The 12,078-nt window shown below is 39.9% G+C and overlaps 1 protein-coding gene across 1 annotated transcript in view; it reads right to left on the bottom strand.

Annotated features, from left to right (window-relative positions):
- Positions 1 to 4,991: 4,991 nt before the first annotated feature.
- LOC100657258 (potassium-transporting ATPase alpha chain 2) overlaps positions 4,992 to 12,078 on the bottom strand; it is a 29,131-nt gene continuing 22,044 nt past the window's right edge. Inside the window, exons 13-21 of the mRNA XM_064275405.1 lie at positions 9,638 to 9,788; positions 8,878 to 9,046; positions 8,634 to 8,788; positions 7,140 to 7,263; positions 6,832 to 6,977; positions 6,224 to 6,357; positions 5,939 to 6,040; positions 5,433 to 5,524; positions 4,992 to 5,346 (exon numbers count right to left, since the gene is read on the bottom strand). Coding sequence (XP_064131475.1) covers positions 5,318 to 5,346; positions 5,433 to 5,524; positions 5,939 to 6,040; positions 6,224 to 6,357; positions 6,832 to 6,977; positions 7,140 to 7,263; positions 8,634 to 8,788; positions 8,878 to 9,046; positions 9,638 to 9,788 — 1,102 coding nt within the window. The 3' untranslated portion in view covers positions 4,992 to 5,317. The remainder of the gene's footprint in view (positions 5,347 to 5,432; positions 5,525 to 5,938; positions 6,041 to 6,223; positions 6,358 to 6,831; positions 6,978 to 7,139; positions 7,264 to 8,633; positions 8,789 to 8,877; positions 9,047 to 9,637; positions 9,789 to 12,078) is intronic.

Below are 12,078 nucleotides of genomic sequence, written 5' to 3'. Positions count from 1 at the left end.
TCTCCTCTGTGTATTCTTACAAGAGAAAGACAAGGACTCATTGAGTCCGGAGGGCTTCCGTTCCCTCCGCAGTAACATTTCCATTGCTCTCCATGCTGCTGCCATGCCAACTCTTTCCTCTGAGTTTTGTACGTGTAACCCATTTCCTGAATTCTCTTCTGTCTCCTCTTTACAGTGGCAGCTCCTTCTAATTCACCCCCTCAAAAAGGACTTTCCTGACCACAGGTTGCAATATAACTTACTAAGTGTAAGAGTAAATATAAATTGGAAAAAAATGTGTATATAATTTTCCCTCATGCAAAAAGGGAAAAAGAACCTCCCCTTCCTTTTTCTTAGAGCATTTACCTAAGAAACCTTGTAATTGTAACTTTTTTTTTCCTTTTGCCTCTTGAAAGGCTTGTCAAAGAGAAAAATTAACAACAGACATGTTATAAGGTTTTTCTTACAAAATCAAATATGAACAGTAAAAAATTTCCTGATCCAAAATTAATCCTCCTGGTGGCTTTTTTTTCTTACCCCAAAGTTGCTAATCTTTTCTTTCCTGTTGGAAGCCAGGTGACTTAATTTAAATTTGATATTATGGCCCAGGTGGTAAAATGGTGAAGAGCTATGGCTGCTAACCAGGAGGTCAGCAGTTCATAGCCACCAGCAGCTCCTTGGAGATCTTATGGGGATAATTCTACTCTGTCCTATAGAGTCACTATGAGTCGGAATCTACTTGATGGCAAAGAGATTTTGGATCATGGCTGCAGGTGGGTAAAGGGCAGAGACCACATTGTGATCTGGTATCAGTTGATCTCGGTAAAAGGGGAAGGGTAGGGTTCAATCAATCATGTTAAGTTTAGCCAGTGGTTGATCTATTTTTCTCCTTCCTCTTTTCTTTGTAAACTTCATTGTACCCAGTACCCAGTACCATCGAGTAGATTCTGACTCATAGTGACCCTATAGGACAGAGTAGAACTGCCCCATAGAGTTTCCAATGAGTGGCTGGAGGATTCAAACTGCTGACCCTTTGGTTAGCAGCTGTAGCACTTAACCACTATGCCACCAGGGTTTCCAAATTTCATTGTAACTAGCCTAATTCAAGCCATTTTTTTTTTAAAATCAGAATGGTCCCCCTATATGCATATAGTATAACTGCTCAGAATAAACCTTATGTTTCAATTTCTTTGAGTTTTGGTTATTTTTAACAGGATAAATAAGCTTCCTGTTTGAAAACTCAGGAATTTCCAGGGACTTGGGAGCCATTTCTTAAAATGTAATCAGTAAGGCAGACAGCCTCCCTGTCCCTCAGTTACCCTCAGGGAGGGTAAGAGCCTAACTTCAGTAGTCTCCAAACTGTGAAATTATACCCTGCCATAAAGATATGAGAAATTTATTTATTTACTTTTTGGATAAAGGTAATCAGCAAACACTGATAACTTCCCCAATAATCAGATGAATTGAGGAAAAACAAATGGTGCAATCAAGTCTTCTTATTTGCGGCCTAATTCACCTTGAGAACAACCCTTATGGGTTGCATCTACTTGGTTATATTAAAGGTTCAGATTCCTGTCTTTGCAATCTCTTTATTGGATTGCCTGTGATGCATCACATTATGGTTTAATGCTTATTCAATAATAAAACTGTTTTCTTATCTTCTACCTTTGCAGAGAGGTTTTCTGGGTTGGGAGCAGATTTTGTTTTTAATTATATTTCCCCAATATAAGCTTTGTTATGTTTTTCAAAATCCTTATCACAATTTATAGTAATTTTTCCTGTCTCCTCCACTAGAATATGAGCTCCATGAGTCTATTTTGTTCCTTGCTGTATCTTCAAGCCTGCATGGGGTCTAGTGAATAGTAGGCACTTCGTAGATATTCATTGAATGAATGAATAAATCTTTAAAGATTATAAAAATCTTTTGTATTCAACAGATCTTTTAAATCATAATGATAAATTTTCTCATACACTAAATTAGGTAAATATTCTCATACACTGCTAGTGGGAATGTAAATTGGTTATAGCTTATGTGACTAAAGGCTCTTAATTCCATTTTGAAAAATCTATTCTAAATAATCAGAGATGTGGTGTCATGGATTGAATTATGTCCCCCCAGTAATGTGTGTATCAACTTGGTTAGGCCATGCTTCCCAGTATGCGTGATTGTCTTCCATTTTGTGATTGTAATTTTATGTTAAAAAGATTAGGGTAGGATTGTAACACCACCCTCACTCAGGTCACCTCTCTGATCCAAGGTAAAGGGAGTTTCCCCGGGGTGTGGCCTGCAACACCTTTTATCTCTCAAGAGATAAAAGAAAAGGGAAGCAAACAGAGAGTTGGGGACCTCATACCACCAAGAAAGCAGCACCAGGAGCAGAGTGTGTCCTTTGGACCTGGGATGCCTGCACCTGAGAAGCTTCTCGCCCATGGGAAGATTGAGGACAAGGACCTTCTTCCAGAGCCAACGGAGAGAGAAAGCCCTCCCCTGGAGCTGACACCTTGAATTTGGACTTTTAGCCTACTTTACTGTGAGGAAATAAATTTCTCTTTGTTAAAGCCATCCACTTGTGGTACCTCTGTTATGTCAGCACTAGATGACTAAGATGTGGTATAAGATTTAAGGACAGGATGAAGAACTTTTTTAGATATACAGATGAATGTAGGAAATAAATTAACTACCCAAACAATGAGGATATGGTTAAAATACTCAAATATGGAATATTGTAGTCATTAAAATTATGTCTTTAATGTTAAATAAAAAAGCAGAATAGGAAACGTTATGTTTCAATTTTTCCTAAAAATAAATGTGTATAGAAAAGACCTGAAGAAATAATTACTCTTTCATTTAGGTATATTACTAGGTAGTGAGATTCAGGGTGATTTTAATTTTCTCTACTATTCTGGTATATTCTAAATTTTCTCAACTGAGCTGTAATTTTATAATCAGAATAAAACAATTTTAAAAAGACTATGAATTCAGCGTCACTTTTATATTCCTGAGTTCTTCTGCTACACCAAAAAAACACTTCCATTGATTCTTATTGATAGCAACCCTATAGGACAGAGTAGAACTGCCCTATAGGGTTTCCAAGGAGTGGCTGGTGAATTTGAACCACAGCCTTTTGGTTAGCAGCCGAACTCTTTAACCACTGTGCCACTAAAAAAAAAAAGCCACTAGGGCCCACAAAAATTGGATTTAAATTAACTCTGCTATTTTTTTTCTAAGAAGTATCTCGGCCTTAGTGATTCAATTAAGTGGTCCCCTCAAAAAAAAAAAAAAAAAAAAATCCAATACGGGACTTTATAAATATTTTCTGTCTACAACTTAATAAAGCTACTTGATTAAACCAGTCTCATTTCTGGGATTTCTTAAATTAGCTTTATGTTCATTTTACAAATATTTGAGTGTCAACTTTTTGCAAGAGTGGGTACGTATGAGATATGAAAGTTATCTAATGCCAAGTTAAATCCTAAAGCACTGTGCTCTATTTATAGTTCTCTCCTTCTGGCTTTGGTAGGACCAAGAGCTGCAGGCCATCATAGCCAAGAGTACTCTGCCTGTCTGGCAGGAAAAAGAAATCTAGAAAGCATAGGCCCTTGTCAAGACTGGAATGAGAAGGCAATTACCATACTGTCCAAACTATGGCTAGAAAAGTTTTTCTGTTCACTGGAACTACTGATATGAAATTAATCTAGTGATAATTGTGGCGAGAAACAGAGACTAAAAACCCTGAGGAAGCAACAATATTTTAACTTAAATATACACAACACACATTTTACATTATAATTTATTTATATAAAGTTACAATAATGGTACCCTTACCTATATTTCATGTTCCTAAATGTGAGCCCTGAGAAAATTTTGGTATAGAACTATGGCTCTAAGTTTCCCTTTTGTTGTACCAGAGATAACAACTTAGAGCTATCAGCAGAGCATATGATTTAATTGCTGTGATGGAGAAAAGATGATGGGGTAGGCCATTTGAATGGAAAAAAGTTCAACCAAACATAATTTTCAGGTTCTGTCAGACCAGATTTGTATTGGGTGGGCAACAGGTGGGAAGGCTGTGAAAATTACGTTCCCTAGAATGTTGCTTATTGAAGATGTATCCTTCTCACGGAAACCCGGACTCAGAAATGTGGGCACATTACAAGGCATAGCATACAGAGCAGGAATACAGGTGAGGGGAGAGTTCAAAAGGTAAATCCTACATTTTCTGACCTTTCAAAGTAAAACAACTGAAAAGGGAAAAAGAAAAAAATCACGTCTTTTTTTTTTGGGTCCTATGCTCTGCATTCTACAAAAACTCTAATTAGACCACCACAACTAGGCCTGGTTTTTTAAAAACATCTTTTACTTAAAAATGAGGCCTCGCTTGGCCTGTCAACATGGATGTATTTGTCACACATGAATAAAACTAAGTGAAAACATGAAACATGGCTGATATAAAATTAGTGTTGAAGAGTGCTTTGCAGCTGTTTTATAAGAAATAAATATGAATTTTTAAACCACAATGGCTTTCTACTGAGGTGGAATCCTGGTAAATGAAAGGCCCTTTAGATCATTTGAGCATTTTGAGTCAGGGCATGCAAAATGGAGCTCAGTTTTGGAGGAGTTGGAGAAAGCTAAATTAGAGGTCTAGAGATAGGGGAAGGAGGAAATTTGGGCGGGGGGAGAAAGAAGGTTAGATAGGAGGAAGTATAGGCTAAAAGAACTGGTGAGATGGCAAGAAGTTGGGATGATGGCTGATGCAGCCAGGAAAACTGTGTCATGGCAAGGTGGCTGAGGGTTTTTGAGAAGGGTGTCTTAGAGTCATACTTGAAGTTGTCCATGTTGCTATGATGTAAACCTGCTGCCACCTTCATCTCCTGCAATCATTCAGCTGAATTAGCCTTTTTTGAGTAAGGTGGCCATGAAAATATAAGTTCCCCAAGAATTTACAGAGATCTTAGAGATGTTGTTGAATAGAGTGTAGAATGGAGGTTTGAGCAATCCTATCTAGAGCTGAAGGAGCAGCGAGACTCTAGCAGATATCTGAGTTACACAAGACTTGAAATTTATATACATATAAACATGTCCTCTTACCTACATCATTATCTTGAAATTTACATATTTTAAAACAAGGACATAGAGGTAAAAATCATATACAAACAGTTGAATCTCAGCTTTGAAGTACAAAACATCAGTCAAATATCTTTCACATAGTTTTCTTCCTTCTCTTGTATGAATTTTGATGGTGTCCCCATTGCCCACCCAAGAGATCTTCTAGCGAGTGGCCAAAAGATGAAGAACATCATCAATGTGCATTTGGGAGAGTTGAGAAATAAGATAGTCTTAATAATACATGTTCTTATCCCACCAGCCTGGAGAGGTAGGGAAAAAAAGTCAATTAAAAATCAAGTCTGTTGAAGTTGGTAAACAAAGCCTCACAAACCGTATTACTCCTTACCTCCAGGGTAAAGCCTGATGAAGAATTTTCGCACCTCATCGTATACCCAAATCAGAATAGCATACGGCACAGCCACAAACCAATACTGAGCCCTGGAAGCAGAAGGGAGGAAGGTGAGTCCCAGTGCACCCCAAAGAAAGGCTCAACCCCAAACAATAGGCAGAGGGCTTTTTGTTCATTTTCCCTGCCTTACTGGAAATAACAAATTCCTTGAGTCACATAATATAAATGTGAAAAGCTTTTTATTTAACCTGGGCTGTGATGGTAAGAAGCAACATTTGCCTTTGAAGTGGCCTATTGGATGAGACTAGAGGCAGTATGTAAAGTTTGGAAAACCCATTTTCTCTTCTAGGAAAATTGACACAGGTCAAAGTAACCAATTCATTTTTCTCTCTTTTGGAAGATTTGGCGAGGGGGAAGAAACCTCTGAAATCCTGTTTTACTTTGTGATAGCTCAGAATGGTGGTGAGTTCTTTCTACCCACCACTATTGCAAGGTGAACTCACCGGAGCATAGTGAAATTCAGGGCTGTGATACTCCCAAGACCATAGGAGAGGATTAACGCTATGATGATCTGTGAGGCAATCCCTACCCAGATGACTTTATTTCTGCAAGACACATAAAAGGAAGCCAATTCTGAATTCACATGAGACCATGATGCTGCCACCCAACAGTGTTAATGCCTTGTACATTAAAGCCAAGGCCATAGTTTGGCCCTTTGAAACAACAGGCCTCTTAACCCTTAGCATTAATGCTCAGAATTAAGCCACGAGACCAGACACTGTCAATACCTGAAGAGGCCCTGCTGGAAAATGGAGTTTCTCCGGGTTTTCCTGATGATCAGATCTGCTATTTGCTGGACCATAATGGCAATGAAGAAGGCTGTGTAGCCTGTCCATTCTAGGTACTGCCTCTGGTACCTTGTCTGTCAGGGAGCAGAAGCAGAGTAAACCATGAGACTCATGAGGGAAAACTCTAGGGAAATTTCAGCAGAGTTCTGCAAAGCTTTATTCCCTTCTCTGCATCATGAAGACTGAGAGTAGATCACCTTCTTGTCTTTGAAAAGAAACATTTTTTTTTCTTTATCCAGGTGATTCGGGAAAGAATGATAATTAAATTTATTTGGTCCAGCTGTGGGTGTTGCCGGACTGGTTACTCTTCCAGACCAATTGTAAAACTAATGTAAAAAAGTTAACTCTAGGGATCTAATTTGAGAGATGAGGCTGAGTCCTGGCAAAGGCCAAACAATGTGTTCCCAAGCCCTAATAACTGAGAAAAGTTTCTCTCTGGTTTACTAAGGCACTTTAGGAAAATGAAGTTTCAGCATCAATCAGGGCAGGACAGTGATAGGAGGGGAGAACCAATAGGAAGCTCAGGGAAGGGCTTTCCCCTCCCTTACCCATTCTTGTCCATAACTGTCTTCCAAGTCATTCACACTGTGCTTCTCCCATTCTAACCGGAGGCCAATGAGAGTGCTGGGTCTAAACCCCTCCTGTGAGTAAACCGTGAAATAAACAACAAAAGCTCCCAGGGATTGCATGAGGCCTAAAAGAATAGGAGAGATAAGAGACAAGGTTGTATAATTTTCTTCTCAGTCCCTCCTCCCATCCCAACCTTGCCCAAAAGAAAAAACACAATTGTGACTGTCTCAAATGAATTATCTTGGGTGAACCCTTGTGTGGCAAGTAAAAGATGCCCTTATCGTACCAACGTGCAGGTAAGAGTAGAGGGCGAGAGGCTTGTTCACCAGTCTGTCCTTCTTCTTGTGGCGAGGCTTCCTGTTCATTATGTCACTTTCAGCTTTCTCATAAGCCAAGGCAATGGAGGGAATCTGGAGAGGGGAGACAGCCTGTGAATCCTAACCCTGAAACATCTATGGATGCGGGATTCATTGTATAGAATTTAAAAACAGCCAGTTTAAAAAACCAATCTGCTTTTTATTAATCATCACTTACTAGCCGTTCTAAACATACTAGTCATAAAACACTTTCCCCTCAGAGGTGGATTTCTTCCATCACCCCTCTTCCCTTTGGCATGCCCCTCGACCACAATTGCAATGCACTTGAACAGTGGCTCTCAAACTTTAGCGGACATCAGAATCACCTGGAGGACAGGTCACTGGGTCCTGCCTCCAGAGTTTCTGATTCTGGAGGTCTGGGTTGGGGCCAGAGAATTTGCATTTGTAACAAGTTCCCAGGTGAGGCCTATTGCTACCAGTGAGGGGATGCACTTGGAGAACCCCTGCAGTGTAGAAAAACGAGCAAGTTTAAAGGGCCCAGAGAAGAATCTGATTTAGAAATTGTGGGACCCTCAATTCCCCTCAGAGGTAAAGACATCTCTAGGTCCTCTGCATTGTAGGGATTACCTGGTTGTTACTTAACGCAACAGAGGAGAAAAATGAGGCAACTTGCTGTGAATTTAGATTGTTCTGTGTTTTTACCCTTTTACCAATGTAAACCTGAGCCATAGGAGTAACTTTCAAAGAGCTTCCTGATTTTTAAATGGATACATGCGAGAAGAGGAGGTTTAGTTAAACTTACGTAGGTTAATGCAAAGCTTTATAGAAGTTTAATAACTACTACTTCTTACTGTAATGAAAGGTTGGTGGTTAGAACCCACTCGAGAGGCACCTCAGAAGTCAGGCCTGATGATCTGCTTCCAAAAGATCACAGCCTTGAAAACTCTATGGAGCACAGTCGTACTCTGCCCAAATGAGGTCACCATGAGTTGGCATTGACTAGACAGTAGCTAGCAATAAGAACAACTTACTATGCTTAGGTGAAGGGCTTCCAGGTCACAGATTCTTTTACTTAAAAAGGAACAGCTGTCATGTATAGGGTTGTTACGAGTCAGAATTGACTTGATGGCAATGGGTTTGGGTTTTTTTTTTTTTTTTTTGGTGATGTTCTCACTTTACCACTGGGCCCCAGCATTGCAGGGACTATTTTGGTGACAGCGTCATCTTCCCGAAGAGAGAAAGAGAGGGACAGTGGCTGCAATGACCAATGGCACATGTTTTTTTGGAGGGTGAAGAACTTATGTTTTTGAAAAGTTCCTATATGGAGTGAAGTGGTCAATGGACCACTTGTTAGAAACACGGAACGTCAGGCCTCATGACACTGAAGTCTGAGGAGCACTGATTTAGTTCATTTCCTTGTCCTTGAAAGTCTACAGACCACTGTTCCCTTTAGTGCTACTTACAATGTCTGTGCCCAGGTCAATGAACAAGATGGTAATGGTGCCAATGGGGAGTGGGAGCCCAACAATAATGTAGATCAAAAACGGGCAAAGCTCAGCAATGTTCTTGGTCAAGGTGTAAGCAATAGTCTTCTTTAGGTTGTCAAAGATCAGGCGACCTAGGCAAAAATATTTCTCCTTATAGGACTTGCATTTAGTCCCCCAGGTGACACCAATCCTGGGTAAGATCACGAGAGACCTTGTTTACCTTCTTCTACCCCTGTGACTATAGATGCAAAGTTGTCATCCAATAATACCATGTCAGCTGCATTTTTGGCTGCATCAGAACCCGCTATGCCCATAGCAATTCCAATATCTGCCTTCTTCAGAGCTGGAGAGTCATTAACTCCATCCCCTGTCACAGCAACCACTGCACCCTGTGGGGGACACACGAAAGAATGTAAATGCACATCCAAGGGACCAGGGGTTTAGCAAGAACAACATAGACTCAATTTCATTTTAAGGCTAGGAAGACTACGGGAGCTGAAATTAAGGGCCTATTTGGGGGGAAAGAGAAAGACAGAAAAATGGAATAATGAGCTGCAAACGAGATGTATCCAAATAATAAAAACTAGTGTGTGTGGTAGGTTAAAGTGGATAGGGGCTGTGTGTTGTATTTTTACATTTTTAAATTCTCGTAGACCCACACCTAACACAGTACCCAAATGTTTTGCTGTCAGAAGCCCCTAGCTCTAGTGATGGAGTGCAGAGAACTCTAGTGAGTTCCTCCTTTAACGTGTGGCATGGAAGGGTCTGGCACCATTCCTTTCTTACGGGAACAAGAACGGAGTGGAGTATAAACCCAGCAAGAGGGCAGAGAGGTGAAATGACAATGACTGGAAAAGAGTTTTCTCTTGACAGGTTTCCAAAGGCCCCATAGTGCAGGTCTGAGACACAAGTCTATTCTGGCATTTCTCCAACCGATTACAGTGGCCTGGGGCCCTCTGGCTGTGGTGCCGTTCACTCACCAGTCTCTGACAGCCCTCCACAATAATCAGCTTTTGCTGTGGGGATGTCCGGGCAAAGACAATTTCTGAGTGGTTGGCTAGGAGCTCATCTAACTGTTCTTGGCTCATGTCCTTCAGCTCCATGCCGGTCACCACGGCAGCTTTAGCATCCCTAGAAGGGCCGGGAGAGATCAAGTGAGGTCACAGTCCAGACCTGAAACTGAAGCACTGTTCTGGGCAGTACATGGGTTGAACCATTGTGATATTACATGGAGCCAAATTTCCTCGGCTCCTAATAAGTGCGATAACAGTGGTTATGAGTATTGGGGCCAGTTTAGTCTCCATTTTAAGACAATAAACTGAGGCTCAAAAATTAAGTCATTTCTTGGTATCATATAACAACAGGAATAAATAGCCAAGCAGCCTTTTCATTACAGAAATGAGTGAGGAAGTGGTACTTCTGGGGCAATGCTTTACTTAGCATGTAAAATGAGGGTAAAAACTGCCTTTTGAAAAATATTAATAGTAACATTGAAGTGATGGGTAAATGACTGTCCACTGCAAAATATTTTGAACTTTTCTGTATGTTTGACATTTTTCAAATAAATTTTTTGGGAAAATCTTTCTGTTTGTTTTGGGTCCTAGAATTTGGTTAATGCCAAATCCATAGGTAACAATTCCTTCTTGTTTTTGTTATTTATTTGAGATTTACAAAATGTCTACTATGTGCAATGCGCTATAAAGGTAGAACAATTTATTTGGTCTTGTTTGAGCAAAAATATTGTCTGCTGAAATATATATGTTCAGTTCCAGGGACTTCTGATTATGCAGATCTGTGTCACTCCCCTGCTAAAATTCTTCAGAAGTTTTCCAGTGTGCTTAGAACAAACCCCAGAATCACCAACTTGGTCTCCAGGGCCATGTGCAGCCTCCCAGGCCAAGTGAAGTCTGTGGTGTTGAGTTTTATCTCCTCATAGCTCTCAGTTCTGAGATCCTCCAAGCTCTGTCCTAAGGCCTTCAAAGGCCTTTCTCCCTTTGCAAGGAATGGACATCTCCTCAGCTAACCTTTGCTCGGCTAACACTCCAGATTTTAGCCTTCAAATCTCAGCTTAAATATTGTAAGTACAAAACATTACATACCTTCTTCCTTACATTTTGTAAGTTTTGAGATTTTTAGGCCTGCTTTTTTCTCTTGGTGCTTAAAATTGGAATTCTAGCTCTTGATTCTGAAACTATAGGCCTTCCTTCTGCAGCTGCCAAAATGCAGTTATTATACTGTCATGAAGTTAGATGTGATGAAGTGATTAAATGAAAACATTCACGAAGTTATCCATCTCACTCTCCCAGTGTGGTGACTTGTACGAAAATGTATAATCCTATTATTTAAAACCAAACAAATAAAAAATCCAAAATCTGGCTTTGTAAATGTTATTTAGACAAAGGGGCCTTGGAGACTCTTAGGCTTTTGATATTATTGCTATGCCCAGGGATTTTAATTCTGTTTGGTTTTCTTACTTGGTCATTTGTTGCCTTAGTAATAATTTATAACCTGACATCTCTGTATTTCTAAAGAACGTAAATGCTTGGGTAAACTAGAAGAGGTTTATCGGTCTTTCCCTTTTTTCCCCACAGGCATGAAAGTATAACAAGCCAATGATATTTATTTTTAACTTGAGATTTTGGAGACTTTGATGCATCTAAATTATCAACACCATATCCTGGAAGCCCCCACTGACCACCACAGTCCAGGTTGGTCTCCTCCTCCTTCCAGCCCCACTGTCCCCTACTTGTCTCCTTCATTATACTCATCACACCATGATCATTTGTTTTTTTCTGTTGCCCTGGCAAGATTGAAAGCTCCCCAAGGTCAGGGATAGTGTCTGTCCTGTTTGCAACTATGCTTCAAGTGTTTAGCACAGTGCCTGGTATATAGTTGGCATTCAACAAATAATTGTTAAAAGAATTAATAAATAAATGGATGAATGGATAGATGGATAGATAAAGGTATGGACAAGCTTAAAGGAATTAGGAGAAATGAGGAAAAATTGGGTTGCTCCTTAGGAAGCTTCCATTCTACTTATAACCAAATAAAAAAAGAAATGAAGAGTATGTTTACAGCTGCACATTATGAGGCCATCTGAATAGCTAATATCCAAGATGCTCACTAGGAGACTGCATGAAATTCAATGGGTTCTTAATAGTCCTGATTATACAACTAGATCAGTGGCAAGTAATTTCATATAAGCTCTTTGTTTCTGTTTTTCTCACTCTAAACTGGGCACAAGTTTTGAGATATACTTCATTGGATTTTGAAATTTAGACATGAGGGGTAATATTCACGAGTGGGTCAATACAGTGTCGGGCACACATTAAGTGCTTAGTAAAGTTTTGAGTGAATGGATAAGTGAATTATAGATCAAATCAGTCTGGTGTCACCCTGAGAGGGTGCTTTGCCAAAAGGT

Source organism: Loxodonta africana, chromosome 23 (genome assembly GCF_030014295.1).
Source record: "Loxodonta africana isolate mLoxAfr1 chromosome 23, mLoxAfr1.hap2, whole genome shotgun sequence".
Lineage (NCBI taxonomy): Eukaryota > Metazoa > Chordata > Mammalia > Proboscidea > Elephantidae > Loxodonta > Loxodonta africana.
This window is presented reverse-complemented; position numbering and strand designations above follow the sequence as displayed.